At 51.0% G+C, this 22,489-nt stretch overlaps 3 protein-coding genes across 7 annotated transcripts; 2 read left to right on the top strand and 1 right to left on the bottom strand.

The window, feature by feature from the left end:
• The first annotated feature begins 69 nt into the window (after positions 1 to 69).
• Positions 70 to 14,491, top strand: Usp5 (ubiquitin specific peptidase 5). Its single transcript, XM_028754481.1, has 20 exons — positions 70 to 268; positions 3,058 to 3,183; positions 4,069 to 4,135; positions 4,261 to 4,394; positions 4,547 to 4,692; positions 4,954 to 5,138; positions 5,918 to 6,012; positions 6,779 to 6,972; positions 7,569 to 7,640; positions 7,934 to 8,021; positions 8,140 to 8,265; positions 8,800 to 8,953; positions 9,210 to 9,384; positions 9,963 to 10,051; positions 10,737 to 10,859; positions 11,384 to 11,527; positions 11,600 to 11,745; positions 11,949 to 12,102; positions 12,356 to 12,440; positions 13,849 to 14,491. Exons 1-20 carry the CDS (start codon positions 158 to 160, stop codon positions 13,940 to 13,942), a joined length of 2,508 nt encoding a protein of 835 aa, XP_028610314.1. The 5' UTR covers positions 70 to 157; the 3' UTR covers positions 13,943 to 14,491.
• Positions 14,492 to 15,290: 799 nt separating this feature from the next.
• Tpi1 (triosephosphate isomerase 1) lies at positions 15,291 to 19,172 on the top strand. The gene is made up of 7 exons (XM_028754464.1): positions 15,291 to 15,478; positions 16,567 to 16,690; positions 16,798 to 16,882; positions 16,960 to 17,092; positions 17,745 to 17,830; positions 18,303 to 18,390; positions 18,489 to 19,172. Exons 1-7 carry the CDS (start codon positions 15,364 to 15,366, stop codon positions 18,605 to 18,607), a joined length of 750 nt encoding a protein of 249 aa, XP_028610297.1. The 5' UTR covers positions 15,291 to 15,363; the 3' UTR covers positions 18,608 to 19,172.
• Positions 19,173 to 19,262: 90 nt separating this feature from the next.
• On the bottom strand, positions 19,263 to 21,224 carry Spsb2 (splA/ryanodine receptor domain and SOCS box containing 2). 5 transcript variants are annotated; one of them, XM_028754484.1, is made up of 3 exons: positions 21,117 to 21,224; positions 19,930 to 20,669; positions 19,263 to 19,615 (listed from the first exon to the last, which is right to left on the bottom strand). In XM_028754484.1, exons 2-3 carry the CDS (start codon positions 20,591 to 20,593, stop codon positions 19,485 to 19,487), a joined length of 795 nt encoding a protein of 264 aa, XP_028610317.1. In that variant the 5' UTR covers positions 20,594 to 20,669; positions 21,117 to 21,224; the 3' UTR covers positions 19,263 to 19,484. The 5 variants fall into 5 exon arrangements, with proteins under 5 accessions (XP_028610317.1, XP_028610316.1, XP_028610320.1 ...); XM_028754483.1 differs by lacking the exon at positions 21,117 to 21,224 and adding an exon at positions 20,942 to 21,025; XM_028754487.1 differs by lacking the exon at positions 21,117 to 21,224 and adding an exon at positions 20,942 to 21,025 and having other exon boundaries at positions 19,988 to 20,669.
• Between the last annotated feature and the right edge of the window lie 1,265 nt (positions 21,225 to 22,489).

Genomic DNA, 22,489 nt, shown 5'->3' with positions numbered 1-22,489 from the left:
GAGCTCCAGGAGGCAGGCTGAGTCCAACTGCCGATCTCGCGCGTCTTGCCATTAGCGCATGCGCACAGCGACTCGCGCTCATTGGACGCGAGAGCAGGAGGGGCGGGTACTAGGTACAGTGGGAGCTGCTGTGTGAGGAGGAGCTGCTGCCGGTGTCATGGCGGAGCTGAGTGAAGAGGCGCTGCTGTCAGTGTTACCGACGATCCGTGTCCCCAAGGCGGGAGACCGGGTCCACAAAGACGAGTGCGCTTTCTCTTTCGACACGCCGGTAAGCCCATTCCCCACGCCCGCGGCGACCACGACTTCCATCGCCCTGGTCATTCGGCCAGGCCTGCAAACCTTGGGCTACCGCCTCCTTGCGATGCACCCTGGGACTTGTAGTTTTCTCCGTACCTCTCTACTTTTGCTTTTCATTATCTGTAGCTGTCGTATGACTACCACTCCCGGAAGCTACAGCTCTTGCCTTGCCCATTCCTGGTCTCGTGAAGCATTATGGGCACTGTAGTTGGCGATGTCCCTTGTTCCCATTCTAAGCTCGAATTGGAACCTGATCGGCGAACTACATCCCCCAGGCGACTCCCAGAAATAGCCTTGGAGGCGGCCTTGCATGTTGCGCAGGGCTCTCCGGGTTTTGTAGTTTCATTTGGGAGGAGTAGGGGCGACTCCCCACTGTTCTGGGCAAGGGTTGTGGTTGGGAATGTATGCATCCTGCAGCTTCTAGTCTGGAAGAGGATGCCAGTCTTTGAAGAAGTCTGATTTGGAGAAACACTGAGTTAAATAGCCTCCACTCGTGGTTAATTTGGACAGGAGATGAGGAGGTGGGTCATTGGTCTGGAGGAGGAAAAACACCCAGTGGAGAGCTCTAGTCGTTTTTCCTTTGAAGTGAACTATAGCCGCGACCCCTCCCCTTTCCTCCGTCCTTCAGAGGTTGCCGAGACAACCCCCTTTCAAGTATTCCTAGAGAAGGTTTCTTTGGAAGATGCTAAGGCCCCTTTCTCATCTTGCTCCCACTCTTGTCTAGTTAGACAAAGCCGCCACCCACACCGTGCTTCACGTTTTACAGGCTCCACCTTGTACCTCCCTTCCTGCAATTCTGCCTTCCTGTGTCATCTTCAGCTGGAGACAAGCCTCCAGGCCCTAACTGAAAGGGCTGCAGTTTGGTTGGGTTCCGCCCCCCTCATCACCCCTCCCCTCTAGCGGTTGTCGGGCCCTGCCCAGAGCGTTCAGCCAGACCAGCTCATGGCCTGAAAACTGCAAGTCAGACTGGAAAGGCTTCATTAATGCGTCTCCAGTGCTGAGTATAGCAGCGTGATGTGATGCCCACTCGAGGACCAGTCCTATGATTTGTGGTTTGATTGGTTTGCCGGGCTTTGATCAAAGCCCAGATAATCCTCTGCTTCTCACAAGTGGGCCTGGGTAGAAGGGAGTCTGCTGGTCAGGGTGTTCTAGCTTTGATGAAGCCACACCTTTTATTTTCATCTGAAGAGTTACTTGAATGTGCCCACCTTTGTCCCAGGAGGGAAAGGTAGATTTCAGTGGGTCTGTAAACACTTAAAGCAGGACACTTGCTTTACACTTAAAGAGAAGACAGTTGTTCTTTCTCTCCTTAGTACTTTATATGACTGAAAAATAATGTTTTCGTTTGCTTGTTTGTTTTGTAATTTCTCCATCGCCTTCCGTTTTTCATTCTGAGGCCAGGGATCTCCAGCCTACTTGATTTAGTAACAAACTGAAGCTCGTCAGATCATCTTCTGGTTCTTTTTATGGAAGAAAGAAGGTGTAGTTAAGCTTTGTTGTGAGAAAATTTTATTAATGAACAGTGCAGTCTACACGATTCTAGGGAATGGTACAGTGCAATTTGCTGGTCCACTAACTGCCTTAGATATGGTCCTAATTTTACTATCACGGTGGAGAAAATTTCAAGGCCTCTAAGAGTTGTATTCCAGGAAGAGGATGCCTGTTGCTCAAAGCCGTGGGTCTGAGATAAGATTCTTCTCCAGCTTCTCTCCCACTTTCTCTATCAACCTTACAATGACACCACACGTAAAACACAGGAAGACTGGCCCAGTTTTAGGGGAGCCTGCTTTTCCCTCCTCAGCTGTGACTCAGGATGGGCACTAATCTTCCCTATCCCTCTTGAATTTTATTTTGTCTAGTTATCTCAGCAAGTGTTGCCAGATTGTTCATAAACGGGATATCTCAAATGGGTGTGGTGGCAACAAACCTGTTACCCCAGCCAGGTCTGGGAAGCTGAAACAGAACAAAAGTGTAGGTCATCCTGGGCTACATAGTGAGTTCCAGCCCAGCCCAGGTTCTAGGAGGAGATCCTGTCTCAAAAAAAAAAAAAAAAAGAAAAGAAAAAGAGAAAAAGAAAGTAAATAAAAAGGGATAGCTTTGGGTTGCAGGTTTCTGGCAGTTGAGTGGGGTTCTCACAGGGGAGGGGGGTTGGGCAGGAGGAGCTAGTGACTGCAAAATGATGGACTTCATGACCTAAACCACCTTCAAGTTTAGCTGTGAGTCCCAAACAAGGTGTTTTTCCCCCAAAGCCAGGCATTTCCTCTAGTAGAGAGTGTAACAGAGGAGAGGTGTGACCACTGTCCTGCTTGGTGCTGCAGTCTCTGTCCCTCTGATTTAGGAGGTTTTCTGAGTCCCAGACATTAGGTAGCGTTTGGCTGGCTGCTGACCATATGCAAATGTAGTCTTTTTTCTCCCGTCTCTTCTAAGTGTAATCCCTGACAGTCAAGCCCCTTTACTTTCTGGATCTCCTGAGCCAAAGAAGAGGTGAAGGGACCCTTTTTGGTTGAGTAGTGAGTGCCAACATCCACTTCAAGAGTCTGTGTGAGGAGTATTGCTCAGCTGCCTCCTGAGCTTGGCGGCTGTTTTCAGATTCAGTTTAGGGGAGTCATTCAGCCATTTATCATGTCCCCAAAGGCTACCTAAGTTGTAAGAGCTGCATAGTGTTAGGAAACAAACGCTGTCTGACTCTTGATCCTTGGTTGTCCCACACAGACAAGCTTCATCCATCTTGTGTTTCCCCACACTCACTGTGCCCTGCAGGAGTCTGAGGGTGGCCTCTATATCTGCATGAACACATTCCTGGGATTTGGGAAGCAGTATGTGGAGAGACATTTCAACAAGACAGGCCAGCGTGTCTACCTGCACCTCCGGAGGACCCGGCGACCGGTAGGCACAGTGGATGGGGTGTGAGCTGGGAACACCCAGACACATTTCACAAGGAGCCTGTTTTGAGTGTCTTCCCTTCTGAGGGGTATTGCTAAGGTAAAACACCACGACCAAAACCAAGTTGGGAGAATGGGCTCACACTTTATTTGGCTCACACTTCCATGCCATAACCCATCATTGGTGGAAGTCAGGACAGGAACTCAAGCAGGGCAGGAACCTGGAGGCAGGAGCTGATGCAGAGGCCATGGAGGGTGCTACTTACCGTCTGGCTCAACTTTATAGAGACTAGGACTACCAGCCTAGGGATGGGACTCGCAATGAGCTGGACCCTTCTACACCAGTCATTAATTAAGAAGATGCCCCGTGGAGGGGTGGGGACGTCCTCACGGGGGGCAGGAGGGAGGTATGGGATGTGAAACAGTCAGAGGGTGGACTGGGAGCGGAGTAAAATCTGGATTGTAAAAAAAAGATTAAATAAAATTAAGAGAGCGAGTGAGTGAGAACTGCTGCCCTACAGGCTTGCCCACAGTCTTATGGAGGTATTTTCTCAGCTGATGCTTCCTCCTCTCTGCTAACTCTAGCTGTGTCAAGTTGACATAAAACTAGCCAGCAGCCCTGACTCCATATTGTCCTTTGCTTTCCTTTCACGCTCTCATCTGTGTCACTGAAGCCTGACTGTTGTTTCAGCCTCATTATGTTGTGCAGTTAACCGTTTGTTGCTCTCCTTCTCCCTCCTTCCTTCTGTCCCTGGGGCTCATTGCTGGTCCTGACCCTTCACTGAGCAGCCTCAGCTAGCCCAGAACTCTCAGAGACCCTGCTTCTGCCTCCCGAATGCTAAGACAAAGTCATGCGCCATCATGCCCTCTGAATCTCCTTTCATTGCAGAAAGAAGAGGACACCAGTGCAGGCACTGGGGACCCACCTCGGAAGAAGCCCACCCGGCTGGCTATTGGTGAGCTGTCTGCTAGGAGAGCCCTAAGCCTGATCAGTGACCTCAGAAATCTGGAGGGGACAAATTGGAGAGATGACGACAAATGGTAGCTGCCCTACTTTCTCCTTATTCTCTGTCCTACCCAGGTGTTGAAGGTGGGTTTGACCTCACCGAGGACAAGTTTGAATATGATGAGGATGTGAAGATTGTCATTTTGCCAGATTACCTGGAGATCGCTCGGGATGGGTTGGGGGGACTTCCCGACATTGTCAGAGATCGGGTATGCATATCTTATCACCCTTCCCAGAGATTCTAGGGCAGAAGGGGCTGCCGTAGTCACGGCTTGGTTAGTACTAACAAAGCTGAAGACGGAGGGTGAGGAGGGTGAGTGGGGCAGAGGTGGGGTCCTGGCTGACCTCTCAGTTCTTGCAGGTGACCAGTGCGGTAGAAGCTCTGCTTTCAGCTGATTCAGCCTCTCGAAAGCAGGAGGTGCAGGCTTGGGATGGGGAAGTCCGTCAGGTGTCTAAACATGCCTTCAACCTCAAGCAGTTGGACAACCCTGCTCGGATCCCTCCCTGGTGAGACCTGGCTCATCTCGTCTCTGGGCACAATTCCTAAAGTGAGGGCCCAGAGGCCACCTCTGTGTGGGGGCTGGGAAGAGAGGGATAGGGAGCAAGCCCAGAAGGAAAGTGGGGAGATGAGCAACGCAGGGGGCAGCCAGAAGAGAGAAGATGGGCTCTTGGACCGATGGTGGGGTGGAGGCCTGCAGACTCCCCTCTCGCCGCCACTCCCATAGACCCCAACCCACAATTCATCTCGTTTTCTTCTCCCTGGGCTAGTGGCTGGAAGTGTTCCAAGTGTGACATGAGAGAGAACCTGTGGCTCAACCTGACAGACGGCTCCATCCTCTGTGGCCGACGCTACTTTGATGGCAGTGGGGGCAACAACCACGCCGTGGAGCACTACAGGGAGACAGGCTACCCCTTGGCTGTTAAGCTGGGCACCATCACACCCGACGGAGCCGGTACTCGCCCACCCTCCCCACTTAATGTGTCCAGTTACTCATTTCCTATGACACAAATAACATACATGCATTCCCTGATAGAAAAATGAAAGACTTTGACAGACCCTAGCCCTTGCTATCTGCTTAGTCACCGTCTTACTGTGGTAGCTTATGGTGCAGGAGAATCCGAATCCAAATCAAAACTGGGAATGGGGGCTGGAGAGATGGCTCAGTGGTTAAGAGCACTGACTGTACTTCCAGAGGTCCTGAGTTGAAATCCCAGCAACCACATGGTGGCTCACAACCATCTGTAATGAGATCTGATGCCCTCTTCTGGTGTGTCCGAAGACAACTACAGTGTATTCATATATAATAAATAAATAAATCTTTTAAAAAAAACTGGGAATGGAAGTGCACTAGTGCACATCTGATTCCCCAAAATTTAGGAGGTAGAGGCAGGGGGATTAAAAGTTGAAAGTTAACCTCAACTACATAATGAATTTGAGATTAGCCTAGGCTATGTGAGACCTATCACCAGAAACTAAGAGGAAAAGAAAACAACCCCAGTGCACACACTGATACATACATGTATTAGAAAAGAACACAGTTCCACTCCTTATCCTGTTTGACCCTGTCTCCTCTGACAGTCCATCCCAAGGGGCTTTGTGTCTCACTAATGTTCAAGTGAGCCAGGAGGTTGATTCTGCTGGCTGTCTCCATCCTCTGGGCAGGAGGTAGAGTTGGTGGATAGGCCAGTGCCAAGCTGTGTCCCTGCCACATTGTGTTGCCTTTTCCTCTAGATGTGTACTCGTATGACGAGGATGACATGGTCCTGGACCCGAGCCTGGCAGAGCACTTGGCTCACTTTGGCATCGACATGCTGAAGATGCAGAAGGTGAGGGGGACCTCACTCCCCACTAGCTTCAGAGTCTCATGCCTGCCTCTGCGCCTGAAGCTGCGCTAACCCAGGCCCGGGATGTATAAATCTCTCCTGAAGAGAACACTACAGTCATTTGGTCATTCAGTGACTACTACCAAATAGTTGTTACATGCCAATCACTGTGTGAATAAAATAGACATGGTCATCTGGGCAGTAGTGTAGCGCTTGGGAGGCAGAAGCAGGTGGATCTCTGTGAGTTCAAGGCCACTCTGTTCCGCAAAGAGAGTTCCAGGACAGCTAAAGCTACACAGAGAAACCCTGTCTCAGGAGAAAAAAAAAGATAGGTATAGTTCTTGCTTTCATAGACATAGTGTAGGATCATGGCGGGTCTTAGTCATATTCCCAGATAAATGACAGTTTGTAAACTACTGACCAGTAGTATGGGAGGATGAAGGTATGGTACTACCATGGTGGACGGCAGATGCCCTGCTAGGGGACCAGGGATGAGTGCTCTTCTGTAATAGTCTAAAGGTGAGTAGAATGACTTCAGAGTGGGAAAGAGCATTCTGGGTAGGGAGGAGCTTGGTCATTTCGCTTCCTCATTTAAGTATAGTCTTGGATCTACAATGGTTCTCAGTCCAGAGCTTAAAGACTAGGTGATATTTAGTATGCCCAGGCCCCTAATTCCATAAATCCTGGGCTATATCTGGGTCTTGCCCTAGGCTCTGGGGAACTTCAGGATTTAGCTTCTTGCCCACTCTTAAGTACCCCTTCCCTGCAGACGGACAAGACAATGACTGAGCTGGAGATAGACATGAACCAGCGGATTGGTGAGTGGGAGCTGATCCAGGAGTCAGGCGTGCCACTCAAGCCTCTGTTTGGGCCTGGTTACACGGGCATCCGGAACCTGGGTAACAGCTGCTACCTCAACTCCGTGGTCCAGGTGCTCTTCAGCATCCCTGACTTTCAGAGGAAGTGAGTGACCCCTTGTCTTTTCTACTGATCTGTGCTGTGTACCTGTGTAATCCAAGTAGGGTTTAGTTTACCGCATGTTTGCATTACTTAAGGAGGGCCATGAGAACATAGGAGATGGAGAGGGAAGGAGACAGTGGCTGAGAGTTACTAGTTGGCTGAAACCAAATACTTCTTAACATCTTAGCTCCTCTTGTGGTCAACAGTCTCTGCATACTGCCCTTCAGCTGTCCTCCACGTCTGTGTGCCTGCTCGCATTCTTAGAATAGCTCTGTGTACCACGGCAGGCATGCTGTGAAGGGAGCAGGTTATAAGCTGCCTTAGCGCACCCTTCCCAGTAATAGAGCAGGAACGAACAAAAGAATAGGCGTTGTGTTTATTCTAACCCTGGGCTGCCTTCTCCTTCCCTTGGTTCTGCCCTGGAAAAGAAGCCTGCAAGAGTGCCTCAGGCACACTGCATGCTGTCTTCAGTGGAGAAGGGAGGATAGACAGGTGGCTGCAGAGAACTGGACTAGAACTCTAGGGAAAGCGTGTTCATGTGATGAGTAGATGGTTTATCTCTTCCTTTTTCCTGCTACTCTTCTTCTTTTGCGTCTTAGGTATGTGGATAAATTGGAGAAGATCTTCCAGAATGCCCCAGCGGACCCTACCCAAGACTTCAGCACCCAGGTGTATGTAGCCTACAAACGCTGTGGAGAGCCGCACAGCTCTTTACCTTCCTATATACCATGACCACCTAGGGTGGGCATGAGTGGAGACCCTGAACAGTTAGAAGCTGTGGACTGCCTTTTGTGCTGAGTTCCTATGTAACCTAAGATGTCCCCATCCCTACAGAAGCCACACACAGATTTTTAAGATGTCTAAGTTGGATTATGAGCAGGATTGAAGGAAAGAGACAAAGATGCACGCAGCTTCTGGGATCATTAGTTGACTAGCTAAATGGTGTTTTTGACTATTACTACAGGGCCAAGCTGGGGCATGGCCTTCTCTCTGGAGACTACTCTAAGCCAGCACTGGAGTCAGGTGATGGAGAGCAGGTACCAGAACAAAAGGTGAGTTTAGGGCTTTATCCTTTCCAGACTGTAGAATTATATAGAGAAACTAAGACCTAGGAGTTGTCTAAATTAGGTCATTTGGTGCCTACTAAATCTCTGCCCTGGCCCTGCCTAGGAAGTTCAAGATGGCATTGCCCCTCGAATGTTCAAGGCCCTCATTGGCAAGGGCCACCCTGAGTTCTCCACTAATCGGCAGCAGGATGCCCAGGAATTCTTCCTACATCTTATCAACATGGTGGAGGTAAGGATGGGACGATGTCGTCAGAGAGGCCACTGTTGATTCTCCTGTTTGCACCCACTTGCTTCCTCTCCCACACCCAGGCCCTGTATTTGAGCAGTCTGTTTGCACTTAGCCTGTTCTGTGTATAGTAGTTGCACCTGAGGAGAATAGTCAAGACAAGTGATAATCTTTACCTGTGACTCTTACTTGTGGTAGACCCAATTAACCTTAGAACAGCAAAACCATTATGAGGGCTGGGAGGTGGGGCATAGAGGTAGAGCACTTGGCCAGCAAGCACAAATCTCTGGGTTCATCCCCAACAGGAGAATACTTAGTACTTATAAAGAAAAATATAGACAGAGTATCACAGTGGCCAGAAGTGCGGTTCAACAGTGGTTAATTAGGGAAGACCTCTGCTCTTATCTTGCATCCCTGTGTTCCTGAATGACATCCTCCAATCCACTGCCATTCCCTACTGGTTCCCTAATACAAATTTTTGAGCCTCGATTTGTTCCCTGGCTGTCCAGACCTTCCTATCCTGCCTGTTTCCCATAGAGGAATTGCCGGAGTTCTGAAAATCCAAATGAAGTGTTCCGCTTCTTGGTGGAAGAAAAGATCAAATGCCTGGCCACAGAGAAGGTTAAGTACACTCAGCGAGTTGACTACATCATGCAGTTGCCTGTGCCCATGGATGCAGCCCTTAACAAAGGTAGCTTGCTGGCTCAGCAAGGCCTTGGTATGAGTGCAAGCCCAGATCTGAAGCTGGACCACAGTGGGGCTGGGGTTAATCCTTCCTGCAGCTTGTTAGCACTGTTGAGATGAGGGGCAAGGTTCATGACACGTGTCTAGTGGGCTTTGGTGGGGGTAGGGAAATGGGAATAACTTAGGGCACAAGGCCAGTGGGCGAAGTTGAGCAGACAACAAGGGGTGTCCTCTAAGACTACACCGCCTGGTATTTTCACCAGAGGAGCTTCTAGAGTACGAAGAAAAGAAGCGGCAAGCCGAAGAGGAGAAAGTACCACTGCCAGAGCTGGTTCGGGCCCAGGTGCCCTTTAGCTCCTGCCTGGAAGCCTATGGGGCCCCTGAGCAGGTGGATGACTTCTGGAGTACAGCTCTCCAGGCGAAGTCTGTCGCTGTCAAGTAGGTCCTTTGGCCTGGGTTTCAGCTGCTACCTTGGTGGGGTAATCACCAAAGACATTCTGTCTCTGGACTGTTTGCTCATCCTTTTGGTGGAGATCTCAAAATTATCCCCTGAGCCTCAAGGTTTGTTTTGTCCTCGAGGGTACCAGGAGGCTATAGCAGGGGTAGACATGGGTGATGACCTCATCTTTTACCTTATCCTTTCCTGACGCTTCTCTGGTAGTGCAAGCTCTTTTTCCAGTATGGCCTCTGCACTTGACCTCTCTGTTATGCTAGAGCCCATGCACTTAGTGTCAGCTGAAAGCATAATCTGGCTTCTAGAAAGCAGCTTGCTATTGGCCTCTGGCATAGTTTTGGGATCTAAGAGGTGCTTCAGTTTTAGGGATCAAGTCCTCAGCCCATTGCTGCTCCTGCCAATCAAATACCTGGCTTCTGCAGCTCCTTGTACATACCCCTAATCTCTACCCAGGCAAGAAAAGAGGGGAGTGTCTCCAGGGACACTGGACTTTATCTAAGAGAGATCAAATCCCAGTGTAGAGAAAGGAGAGCTCGGGTGCCAGCACATTCTCTCTCTCCAGGACCACACGGTTTGCCTCCTTCCCTGACTACCTGGTCATCCAGATCAAGAAGTTCACCTTTGGCTTAGACTGGGTGCCCAAGAAGCTGGGTATGCGGTTTGGGGTGAGGGTGGTGGTAAAGAAAGTCCTAGAAACAGATAGTTTTAACATGTATCAACTAGTGTTGCTCAGATTTTTCTCTGAAAAGGAAAGCATTTTGTGTATGTTTCAAAATGTATCTAGTTTGAAAAGATACTGATTAAAACTGTTTTGGGTTTTTCTTTGTTTTTGAGACAGAGTCTCACTGTGTAGCTCTGGCTGACCTGGCACTTGCTATGTAAATCAGGTTGGCCTCACACAGAGATCTGCCTGCCTCTGCCTCTCACATGCTGGGATTGAAGGCATGTACCACGATACCTGGCTAAAACTATTTTGATAGTCATGGCTGATTATATTGTTATAACTTTTCTAGTTGATGACAGTGCTTTTATTGGGTTAACCTTGAAGCAGGTCTTACAGGTTCCTGGCTCTAATGTGACACTTCTAATTTATCTTGATTTTGTGGAGAAGGAAACTGAGACCTTCAGAAGTATAAAGCACCCTGACCGTAGAGGCCCCTTGCCTGTCTGTCGCTCATGGTAGATTTAGAACTAGAGTATAGGTCCCTTGACTCCTACACTTCCACATATTTCCCGTGCAGATCTAAACATGGCACAAGAGCTTGAGGGTCTGCTGTGCTTTAGCAGGAAGCATCAGGAAATGCTGAAGTGACGCTTTTCACCATTCCAATTGCAGATGTGTCCATTGAGATGCCAGAGGAGCTAGATATCTCGCAGTTGAGGGGCACAGGGCTACAGCCGGGAGAGGAGGAGCTGCCTGACATTGCCCCACCCCTGGTCACTCCGGATGAGCCCAAAGGTAGCCTTGGTTTCTATGGCAACGAAGACGAAGACTCCTTCTGCTCCCCTCACTTCTCCTCTCCGACATGTTAGTGCTTCTTCTTCCTGCCTGTCTCTCTCCCTTGCCAATGGGGGAGGGCTTCTCTGTACCACTTCCTTCCCCTCCTTTATGTGTCTCCTGTCCTCCCTTCAAAATTTCCTCTGTTCCCTTGTTGGATGTGAAGACTGACTGAAAAACTCCCAGCTGCATTCTTAATATGGGTGTCAGCAGCACTGGCTAATCACCTCTCTATCTTTATTATTTTCTTGGCTTGGGTTGGGGAGTTCAAGGGTTATTGCCATGAATGGCAGAAAACTGATCACCATGGGATACCAGGTTCCCATTTTGCTTGTGGTTATTTTAGTTCTGGTACAAAACGATTATCTGTGAAAGAAAAAAGCACATACTAGGTGATTGGTGAAAGGCTAGAGGCTCGGCTTGTGGGAGGATTAAGAAACCAGTGGAGACAGTAGCAGGAAGTCATCGTGCTAATTCTACCACAGCACCCATGCTGGATGAGTCCGTCATCATACAGTTGGTGGAAATGGGCTTCCCTATGGATGCCTGCCGGAAAGCCGTGTACTATACAGGAAACAGTGGGGCCGAAGCAGCCATGAACTGGGTCATGTCGCACATGGATGATCCAGGTAGGCAGGTGGGCGGCAGACGGGACAGGGCCTCCATCCATCCCCAGACACTCACGCCTTCCTCACCCACAGATTTTGCAAATCCCCTTATCCTGCCTGGCTCCAGTGGGCCTGGCTCTACAAGTGCAGCGGCTGATCCCCCGCCAGAGGACTGTGTGACCACCATTGTTTCCATGGGCTTCTCAAGGGACCAGGCCCTGAAAGCTCTGCGGGCCACGGTATGCACTACCTCATGGGACTTAGAGCCCATGGGGAAAGTGGGGTGGGGTGGGAGTCAGGTTACACCAACACCTTTGGTTAGTGGTACCAAGAACCAGTTCAGTGTGGTTGAAACTGGCTGCTCTTTTTGTGACTGTGTTGCCACAGTGTTGGTGTGCCTGCCTGACTCTTTAGGAAAAGTAACGCTTCCCTCCTCTCCAAGAACAATAGCTTAGAGCGGGCTGTCGACTGGATCTTCAGTCACATCGATGACCTAGATGCAGAGGCTGCTATGGACATCTCAGAGGGACGCTCAGCTGCTGACTCCATCTCTGAGTCTGTGCCAGTGGGACCTAAAGTCCGGGATGGTCCTGGAAGTGAGTGTCCCCAAGAATCAGGGTAGACCTGAGGCTGTCTGCTGTGCCACCTTTCATTTTAGTGCTGTATGTTTCTCAGTCCAAGAAGTCAGAAGCCCTGTCTCTCTCATGGGTCCTGTGAGGGTGGAATTTGAGGAGCAGATGTGCCGTTTGCCCATGTTCCCTGAAACTCGAGTCTTGAGTTTGAGCTGTTAAATGCTGTCACACAGGAGTCCCTGTGTTTTCTCCTCTGCTTTCTCTTTCTCTTCCCCAGAGTATCAGCTTTTTGCCTTCATTAGTCACATGGGCACGTCTACTATGTGTGGTCACTATGTCTGCCATATCAAGAAGGAGGGCAGGTAAGGGGCTAGCAATGTGCACTGTGAGTGGACAGGAGCTGGTGGGAATGGGAAGGGCAGCCTGAAAGCCCTACAGTATTTGTGGGAGAAGTCAGATAAAAACAAATGCCTCCCCACAGGGATGGGCAAGCCACATACATCCCAGGGCTAAGGCTGTCTGCTTTTGTAAGTGAGTTTTACTGGTTCATAGTCACCTGCTTGTCTATGGGTTGCCTGTGGCAGCAGTGAAGTTAAATAATGTGGGAAAGACTAATTACTCGGTGAAAATGGTGGTCAGTGGCTGTGTGTAGTGGCTTGTGGCTTCAGTGCTAGCACTGAGGTGGAGGCAAGGGAGCCGGCAGCTGAAGCTCAGCTTTGGCTACATGGTGAATGAGTTTTAAGCAATCCTGTGCTCTGTGAAACCTGTCTCTAAAGGGGCTGGGGTGGGCTATAGAGATGCTTGTTGGCTGAGAACACTTGCCTGCCACTCTTTGCAGAAGAGTTCAGTTTCCAGCACCCAAATGAAGGCTAATAACCATCCTAACTACTTCCAGGGATCTGGCACCTTCTGCCTTCATGGGCACCTGCACTCATGTCTGAGGATGCATGCACACACTATCACACACACACACTCACTCTCTCTGTTACTTTAAAAACAAATCCTTTAAAAAAAAAAAAAAAAAGGATAGATAGTGCTCTCCCCGGCTCCCCCAGCTTCACAGGAATGGATAGAAGATGAATGTAAAATTCAGTCTAGGCTAATAAGACCCCAGTGAGGAACGGCACCTGCTGCCTGCCAGTCCTGACAGCCTGAGTTGGGTTTCCAGAACCAGAAAACTTCCTCTGATCTTTATAAGCACCATGGTTCAAGTGGTTATTAGTGCAAAATAAATAATTATTCTTGAAAATACATGCTGGGCATGGTGGCACACACCTTTAATCCCAGCACTTGGGAGGCAGAGGTAGGCGGATGGATGTATGAGTTTGAGGCCAGCCTGGTCTACAGAGTGAGTTCCAGGACAGCCAGGACTACATAAAGAAACTTTGTCTCAAAAAACAAAAACTGAAACAAGCAAATACATTCTGGCTGGATGTAGTCATACATTTAATTCCAGCATTGGGGAGGCAGAAGTAGCTAGAACTGAGTTTGTGGCCAGCCTAGTTTACATAGGGTACCAGGATAGCCAGGTTTGTTGGGACCCTGTCTCTAGATGAACAATCTGAGGATATCAAATGGGGAAATGACCCTCAGGAGATTTCAAAGCTGCACTCAGACTACTAGCTGGATGGTCCATTTGGGATGTAGGCATAGACTCTTAAGTCAGGATCCTTCCCAGAAGCTCCTCAGGGGCCATGCCTGAGAGGCGGACGTGATACAGTGTGGCGGTCCACTCTGTTTCATCCATCTGTCCCTTTCTCCACTTTGCAGATGGGTGATCTACAATGACCAGAAAGTGTGTGCCTCCGAAAAGCCGCCCAAGGACCTGGGCTACATCTACTTCTACCAGAGAGTGCTCAGCTAAGAGCCTGCCCTCAACCCCTACCCTTCAGGCAGGGGACAGGCCATCTGGCATGAGGGACAGGGGCTGAGGGATGGACTTCAGCCCCCTGCTCTGTACCCTTTTTCTTTTTGCCCCCAGCAGGAGGAAAGAGCTGGAGGCCATGGGAGAAGGCCAAACAAAGAGGAGGGGTACTCACTAGACTTTGGGGATAGAGCAGGGACAGGACAGGAAGGGGCCAACTGCCTGTCCACAGTGGGACCTTGTTGCTTCCTTTCCCTGCCCCTTGAACCCACAGTGCTCTGCTTCTGTGATGGCCCAGCCCCTGCCATGGGGAGGGGTCTTACCTGTGTGTGCGTGGATGTGGCTTTATGCATCTTTCCAGGGGAGGGAGCGACTGTGCCTCCCCTCCCCCCTACGTGTTTGCTCCCTTGTCGTGGGGCAAAGGTGGCTACGAGGGAAATAGGACCCTCCCCCACACCCTTTGCCCTTCTGCCTCAGCCTCCCGTTTTGTCTTATGGTCCTCTGGAAAAATGCCAAAATACATGATGGGAATAAAAGTACCACAGCGGACTGGTGTTAGTTCTTTGGGGGAGACCTACCTGTTCTGGGGAGGATTACTGCAAGGGGCGGGTTCAGAGAGGTCCAACTGGGGTCCTTTGCCCTGCCACCACCCCCAGGCAATTCCCTTGTCTCTAGCTCTAGAAATGCTCAGAAAACTGTGAGGTGGGGGGTGGGAAATAAAGGGAAAATTCCGAAGAGTGACTGCATCGCCTCCCCCACGCCCACTGGCCATGCACTTGGGCTGGCCTCATTGTTGCTGGACAAATGGCTTACCTAGAGCACCCTGTGGACAGTCTATTGACTTCAGCGGACGGGCTTTACAAAAGCTGCAGCCACTCTGCCTCCCTCCCCTCCCCCACACTAGTATCCCACTCTGCTCCATTTGGCCAAGGCCTGACAACTGCAAGGATCCATAACCATCAGCGATGTTTGTGAAACACTTGGCCCCTTGTGATTGCTGGAAGGGCTCCTCAATCTGGCTTTGCTTTATGCTATGAGGGAATGGGGCGCTCAACCTCAGGGTTCAAGGCCCTCTTGCTGCCAGCCCCACAAGGAATGCCCTTTGGTCTTCTGAAATCGCAAAAGGATTGCTTCCCTGAGCGCGAGGCTCAACATCTCAACTGTCGAGCCACTGAGGCCGGACGTTTGAGCCCCCGGAAACTCCTAGAACATTGCTACAAGGAACGAGAAACGTCAGAATACCCAAACATCGGGAGGTGGAGAGGCGGACGGAGGGGAAGGCGGAGCAGCAAGGGGCCGGGCTAACCATGGCGGAGGGCGGGGAGAAGGAGGAGGAGTTCTGCTTCACAGCGATCTATATAAGTGGCCAGTGGCGAGAGCCGAACATTTGTACTGACCTTCAGAGACTTGAGCTTAGTGCAATGGCGCCTTCCAGGAAGTTCTTCGTGGGGGGCAACTGGAAGATGAACGGGAGGAAGAAGTGCCTGGGAGAACTCATCTGTACCCTGAACGCAGCCAAAGTGCCGGCAGACACCGGTGAGCTCCGTCCGTTTGGAAGCGGCGGCGGGGTGTGGGGTTGGAGGGTCGGGCGTGGCACCACCTGCTCAGTGTCTGAGTGGACCTGGATGGTGGCCTGGGGACAAGGGCCATTTGGTGTCCCGGCAGCACATGGATTTGCTGAAGAGGAAAAGCATTTAAATGCTCCCCTGGGCCTGTGGGGCCTGAAAGGGGTTCTTGGAGTGGGGGCAGGGTGCAAAGAAGATCGCCCTTGAGAGTGGACGGGAGCTGCACCAGCTAGGGTTCAGGGTCAAGAAGAAGAACCAGTGCCCGGTTGGATAATCAAGGAAAGTGGCACGTGTGCCCCATATTGTGAGGGAGGAAGCTGAGCTTACGCGGGCTCTCAGCTACCTGCCCCCTCGGCTTCTGGCTCCGTGCGTCTCTGCACGTAGCCCGAAGCTCCTCCCCGCGCCGCCGCATGCCTCGGCTCTGAACTGGGGGCTTCCACATCCCTACCCTCCACAGCATGGGCCACTCTTGCCTTATACCTTGGGCACTGAGTAGATGCCAGACATGCTGAGTCGTTGGGGAATGAAAAAGAATAGTACAGCTCTTCTCAGACTGGGAATAGGAAAACACAAGGTCTCTGCGGGCCAGTCAATTCCCTCCATCCTTACCGCTTCCACCCACCTAAAGCAGAGAACCTTGAGAATAACCAAAGTGTATTAGTCTCTGATCATCTATTTCCCAAAGAATCCAATACAAATTCCCGTGGTTGACCTCTTCTCCTTATGCTAAAAATCCTTACCGGGATGGATATGTGTGTGGGATGGGCTATTTTAGAAAAGGGTTACCCCTGGAGAATGCTGAGTCTAGGAGATGCCCATTCCCAGAATAGCCTGAGGAAATTAGAGCCACAGCTGTTAAAAGAGCAGAGGGCAGGGTAAGGGCCATGGCCTATCAGGCAGGCATTAGGAAGGCTCTGGTATTGGTACAGGCCCAGCCTGGGCTGTGGAGTGGACAAAGGTCAGTTTTCTGGACTGAAAGACTAAAGAAAGTAGAACCAAGGAAGTGAATGCAAGACCGGGAACCTGAACAGTGAGGGCTGTCTCTGATCTCATCCTCAGAGGTGGTTTGTGCACCGCCCACTGCCTACATCGACTTTGCTAGGCAGAAGCTGGATCCCAAAATTGCTGTGGCTGCACAGAACTGCTACAAAGTGACCAACGGGGCCTTCACTGGGGAAATCAGGTGAGGAGGAGGCCCAGAGGGATGCACAGGGAAAACCTTACCTTCCTTGTGGGTTTCTTGCTGGACTTTGGTGTTTATCTGTTTGCTTGTTTATTTGTGTGTTTTAGCCCTGGCATGATCAAAGACTTAGGAGCCACCTGGGTCGTGCTGGGGCACTCAGAAAGAAGGCACGTGTTTGGGGAATCAGATGAGGTCAGTAAATAGGAGGGGAGCTAGGGGATGCTTTAATCCCAGGAGGGGTATCTTACCCAGTGTTTGTTCCTCAACAGTTGATTGGGCAGAAAGTGAACCATGCCCTAGCAGAGGGCCTCGGAGTGATCGCCTGCATCGGGGAGAAGTTAGACGAAAGGGAGGCTGGCATCACTGAGAAGGTGGTTTTCGAGCAAACCAAGGTCATCGCAGGTATCTCTGGAGACATGGATCTCTGAGTCTAGCAAAGGCCACAGAGATGGAGTGGGGGAGTGACAAGTCCCACAGCCTGCCTGGATCATACTGAGCTCAGGGGAGAGGGTGACTTGCTTGGTTCTTGTCACTTCTGTTCCTACAGAAGGCTCAAACCCCACCTTCAAAAGCCACTAGGGGCTGGCAAAATGGCTCTGTGGGTAAGCCTGAGGACCTGAGTTTGATTCCTCCAAAGCCATGTGATAGGAGAGAACCAGCTTCTGCAAGTTGTCCTCTGGCTGCATATGTGTATCATGGCTTGTACACACACACACACACACATACATACACATACACACTTGGTTTTTTTTTTTAAAGGGGAAGGGGGATTAGAAAGATGTCTCAGAGGTTAAGAGCACTTGTGTGTGTTTCCGGAGGTCCTCAGTTCAATTCCCAGCAACCACATGGTGACTCCCAATCATCTATAATGAAATCTGGTGCCCTCTTCTGGCCTGCAGGATACATGCAGGAAGAATAAATCTTAAATAAATAAGCAAACAAAGAGCTACAAGGGAAGAGGGGAAGCCCACTGGGAGCTGTAGGCCAGAGCTGTTATAACCTAGAGGGCTTGGCAGGTCAGCTCCTCCTGTTCACTCTGCTCTCTGCCCTACAGATAATGTGAAGGACTGGAACAAGGTGGTCCTGGCCTATGAACCTGTGTGGGCCATTGGGACTGGCAAGACTGCAACCCCCCAACAGGTAACTACCCAGGGGCTCTACTTTCAGCCTATCTTACTTGAATAGACTTAGACTACTCTGGAGCCCATCCAAAGGGCCAGGCCCTGTAGAACAGGGGCCCCCAAACTCACCAAGGAGAGTGACTTTGCCGAAGACGTTGGTTCCAAGCCTGCTGGGATTGGAGCCTTTCTATTCTTTAATCCCAAAATTTTTCTGGAGACCAAAGAATATATGAGAACCAGTGGGTTTTACTCTTTTTTTGTGTGGTTTTTTTTTTTTTTTTTTTTAGCTTTTTTGATTTTTCGAGACAGGGTTTCTCTTGTGTAGCCCTGGCTGTCCTGGAACTCACTCTGTAGACCAGGCTGGCCTTGAACTCAGAAATCTGCGTCCCAAGAGCTGGGATTAAAGGCGTGCGCCGCCACCATGGCCCGGCCTGTTTTTTACTCTTTGAATGGATGACAGGAAGGAGCTAACTCACTCTGCCTCCTCCTAGGCCCAGGAAGTACATGAGAAGCTCCGGGCATGGCTGAAATCCAACGTCTCTGAGGGGGTGGCTCAGTGCACCCGGATCATTTATGGAGGTGAGTGGCTTTGGCTCCAGCCAAGGTGAAAATGGGCTAAGATAGACTGAGGCTGCCTTGCACAGAGGGACCGAGCTGTCTTCTTGTTCCTGCTACAGGTTCTGTGACTGGAGCAACATGCAAAGAGCTGGCTTGCCAGCCTGACGTGGATGGCTTCCTCGTGGGCGGTGCATCTCTCAAGCCTGAATTTGTGGACATCATCAACGCCAAACAATGAGCACTGCCCATCCCTCTACTGCCTGCATAGCCTGGACTAGGTTGCCCAGAAGTTTAGTAACTGCTCCCACCAGTCACCTGCTTGAGATGACATCATCTGCCCCATCTTGTGGCCTCACCCACAGTGTACCTTCCTGAGCCTTTTACACCTCCCCATAATGGTTGGGACCAGGCCAATCCCTTTACCACTTACAATGGGTAGAATCAAATATGTCACCAAGGTGGCTCCCTGGGGAGTGGAAGGAGTAGAACTGACTGTCCCTTTGGGCTCTAACATGTGAAATCACCTTCCATTAGTTTGGGATGGAAAGTCATGGCTGGAACACAGAAGTGGGCTTCGTGTCACTTTGGCCTGTCACTTAGATGGCCTTGGCTCTGGCTTCACTCCCAAGCCCTATTGGATATGTCACGCAGAAATTCAAGCCTTCGGGTCTGAATTTCAGTATACATTAAGGCCAAGATCCTCTTTCTCTCAGAGGCCTGGGATACTCCCTCCCCCACAGTGCCGAACCCCTTGTATTGTGTTTGTGAACCATCATGTAAGGGAAATAAACACCTGGGCCTAAGCTTTGTGGTCTGTCATAATTTCTTAAGATAGTAATAGGATTCTAGCCTGGGGGGTGGGTGGGGATGTGTATAAAAAAAACTGAGACATGTTCTATGACAATACATATCATTTTTTACTTCAAAAACCTCTTTTGTCCCAGGCTGCCACAGCCTTTGGTATCACTTCCGTCTTGCTCCTGTGAAGGTGAGGTGAAGGGGTCCAGCCTCCTCCCCTCGGCTTCACCAGCTTTTAAGTTGTCTAGGGTAGAGGTGCCTTGGTGCTTTTCAACCCGTGCCCACGGTAGGGTGCCAGCACACCCGGTGCTACAGGGTCATTTGTAGAGCAGGTAGCGCTTCATGGCAGGGGGCAAAGGCAGACTGGATATTTGACTCAGCCGGGTGTCCCCGAGAGCATGGCACACACACAGGCGGCTCAGGTGTAGAAGGGATTGTGGTTCCTCGGCTGAGAGGAGAGAGAAGGAAGGCACAGTAAGTAAGCAACTCCAGCAAGACATCCTCGAACTCTAAGGTCCTGCTAAGACTCCCTTACTTCTTCCTCCATTTCCTCCTTAGCCGAGGGACACCCAAAGGCTCTGAATTTGTGCATCACACATGCAGTAGGGTTTGGGAGTGAAGCTAGAGCCAAAGCCAGCTAAGTGACAGGCCAAAGTGACACGAAGCCCCCGCTTCCTGTGCTCCAACTATGAGTTTCCACCCCAAACCATTGCCAAGTGTGGTGGTAACCCTCTCCCACCCCACACCTAGTCCAGATCTCACCTCTTCTTTCGCCCATGTAGCGGATGCGGACCTGGCACTGGCCCCAAACAGCACTTACAGAAGGATAGAGGGTCCTGCCCTTCAATCCACGGAAGGCTGGTCCCAGGTACGTGCCCCCGATAGAGTAACCCAGAGTCCCCTCCTCCATGTCCAGAATCACCAACAGTCTCTCTGGCACCACTAGCTGCTCACCCTGAGGTCCGGCTGGATACTGGGGGGCCTCGAGGCCCTTACTCTGATGATACAATTTTCCCCGCCCAATATCCCAGCCCCAGGACTCGCTGTTGCTGCCCAAAAGCGCCGCATAGTGGTCAGCCTGCAGTGGAGCGAGGGCGGTGGCCACGCCCACCATGGCGTGTGTGCCCCTTTGCTCCAGGGGCCAGCTGATCTCCCAGGCATGCAGACCTCTCGAATAGCCCTGCTTTCCCCGGACCCCATCAGTGCTCTGGGCCACAGGGCGCCGCTCAAAGCACAGACCCCCTTCCTTAACATCGATGTTCTCGGAGCAATCCTTGGGGTTCCAGCCGTGGTGTTGTTGGGCCCCTAGGTCAGGAGGGGAAGCAGACAGGAGCTCCTCCAAGCCCTCAGGAGGAGAGAAGTCAGAGTACAGAGCCTGCGAGGTAGGGGTGCTGCTGCTGCCCCTTGCCAGGGCCGTCTGGCCCATGAGGTGAGCAGCTTAAGAACTCAAAACAGGCTTGTTGGGGCGTCTCTCTTTTGAAAGTTGAGCTCCGGATCGTCCCCTGGAGTGGTGTGGAGAAAGAAAGGACTGTTAGGAGCAGCTTCTTTCCCTAGGGCTCCCATCCGTTCACCGGTGTATGCCAACCAGCCTGGTCTTCCCTTGGTCCCCCAACCCTCCCAGGTCTATCACACTGCTTTCACTCCATCTGCATCGCACCCCCCAAGTTTCTCACGAGTTCTCTCCCTCGGACCTTACTGTGGACCGTCCCCTTGCGGTCTCTAACGCCCGACCCCTACCCCGCACCTCACTGGGCTCCCCCTAACCCGCAGAGACCTCTGTGGAAGTACAGATATGGAAGGCTAGAAGCGCCCCTGACCAGCAACTGCTTCCGGCTCCAGCGGGGCTGCAGGGCCCGCTCGCGCTCCGCCCCTGGGCTCTGTAGACAATTAACCCTATCGTCACCTCCCGGACCACGCCCGCCACACCACTTCCCGCAGTGAGAACCCACCGGCTGCAAAGAATCCAGGCTAAAAATATGTGACGACTCCAGATGTGGACAAGCGCGCATGCTTTGTGGAGCACACTCTGGGTGGGTAACCTCTTGTCCCCCTCCCAGGACTCCTCAGCGTCGGACTCTTCAGCAGCTTATTTTTCCGAAGCCTCCTGACAGCTGTGTGCCCCGCCTGCCCCCCCATCCCAGCCTAGAATTAACCCTTTGATGACGTAATCACCTTGGATTCTGTGTGTGTGGAGACTTCTCCACTGGAGACCTTTGGGCTTGTCTGAGCAAGTCATTCCTCAGGCCCTAAGATTAGTAAGAGGCCTTGTACTGCTCCCGGTCAGGAGAACGCAGGGATTGAGATTGTGGTAGCCAGTCATCCTCCTGCTTCAGCCTCCTGAGTAATGGGACTACTAGTGAGCACGTTCTCTAGTGGGCGTGGGCTTTAAGGGTTAGTTTTGAGTGAAGTTAGGTCACTAGCTGCATTATCATGGAGAGGTTGCCACTGAAGTTTGACCTCCTCGAATGTTTATTGATAACAGTTCAAAAATCCCATAATGCTACAGGTAATTTAAACGAGAGAGAGAGAGAGAGAGAGAGAGAGAGAGACAGAGACAGAGAGAGAGAGAGAGAGACAGAGAGAGAGAGAGAGAGAGAGAGAGAGAGAGAGAGAGAGAGAGGCTCTGTAACCTCTGCTGGCCTAGAATTCCCTATGTAGATCAGGTTGAACTCAAAACTCACACTATCAGTCTGCCTTTGCCTCCTGAGCGTTGGCATCTAAGATGTGTCCCCTGTGCCCAGCCTGATTTTAACGTTGTTATTGTTGTAGTTATTGTTGTTTGGATGGGTTTGAAATGGTCTCTCGTAGCCCATCCTAGGACAGGACTGGCTCTATAGCAAAGTGCTGGCGTTGAATTCCTGTTCCTCTTAGCTCTACTTTCAAATGCTAGGACCCTAAGGGTATGAGTCACACACGGCTAATTTTAACTTTTAAAAATTCTAATGTGAGCCTGCTGAAATGCCTCGGCAGCTAAGAGCACTGGCTGCTCCTGCAGAGGACCCAGCTCGGGGTCTCACACCCGCCCGGAAGCCCACAAATGTCCTTAAGTTGCAGTTCCAGGGGATTTGAGGATTCCTTCCGAACTCCACGTGAATGTGGCATAGATACACTGTGCTGTCTAGCCTTGTGTCAACTTGACCCAAGAGCTAGAGTTATGTGAAAGGAAGGAGCCTTTATTGAGATAATGCCACCGTAAGATCTGGCTGTAAGGCATTTTCTTAATTAGTTATTGATGTGGAGTGTGGGGTAGCCCGTTATAGTGGTGCCATCCCTGGGCAGGTGGTCCTGGGTTCTGTAAAAAAGCAGGCTAAGCAAGCCATGT

Source organism: Grammomys surdaster, unplaced genomic scaffold (assembly GCF_004785775.1).
Source record: "Grammomys surdaster isolate TR1022 unplaced genomic scaffold, NIH_TR_1.0 126013, whole genome shotgun sequence".
NCBI classification, from domain to species: Eukaryota; Metazoa; Chordata; class Mammalia; order Rodentia; family Muridae; genus Grammomys; species Grammomys surdaster.
This window is presented reverse-complemented; position numbering and strand designations above follow the sequence as displayed.

What these genes read in the sequence shown, in the direction of transcription:
- Usp5 (XM_028754481.1), top strand. Translation starts at nt 158, where the DNA reads ATGGCGGAGCTGAGTGAAGAGGCGCTGCTGTCAGTGTTACCGACGATC. An exon ending in CTTTCTCTTTCGACACGCCG is followed by an intron (nt 269 to 3,057) that starts GTAAGCCCATTC and finishes TGTGCCCTGCAG; the next exon opens with GAGTCTGAGGGTGGCCTCTA. An exon ending in ATCCCTGACTTTCAGAGGAA is followed by an intron (nt 6,973 to 7,568) that starts GTGAGTGACCCC and finishes TTTGCGTCTTAG; the next exon opens with GTATGTGGATAAATTGGAGA.
- Tpi1 (XM_028754464.1), top strand. Translation starts at nt 15,364, where the DNA reads ATGGCGCCTTCCAGGAAGTTCTTCGTGGGGGGCAACTGGAAGATGAAC. An exon ending in CAAAGTGCCGGCAGACACCG is followed by an intron (nt 15,479 to 16,566) that starts GTGAGCTCCGTC and finishes TCTCATCCTCAG; the next exon opens with AGGTGGTTTGTGCACCGCCC. An exon ending in AGACTGCAACCCCCCAACAG is followed by an intron (nt 17,831 to 18,302) that starts GTAACTACCCAG and finishes GCCTCCTCCTAG; the next exon opens with GCCCAGGAAGTACATGAGAA.
- Spsb2 (XM_028754484.1), bottom strand. Translation starts at nt 20,593, where the DNA reads ATGGGCCAGACGGCCCTGGCAAGGGGCAGCAGCAGCACCCCTACCTCG. An exon ending in CTACATGGGCGAAAGAAGAG is followed by an intron (nt 19,616 to 19,929) that starts GTGAGATCTGGA and finishes CTCTCCTCTCAG; the next exon opens with CCGAGGAACCACAATCCCTT.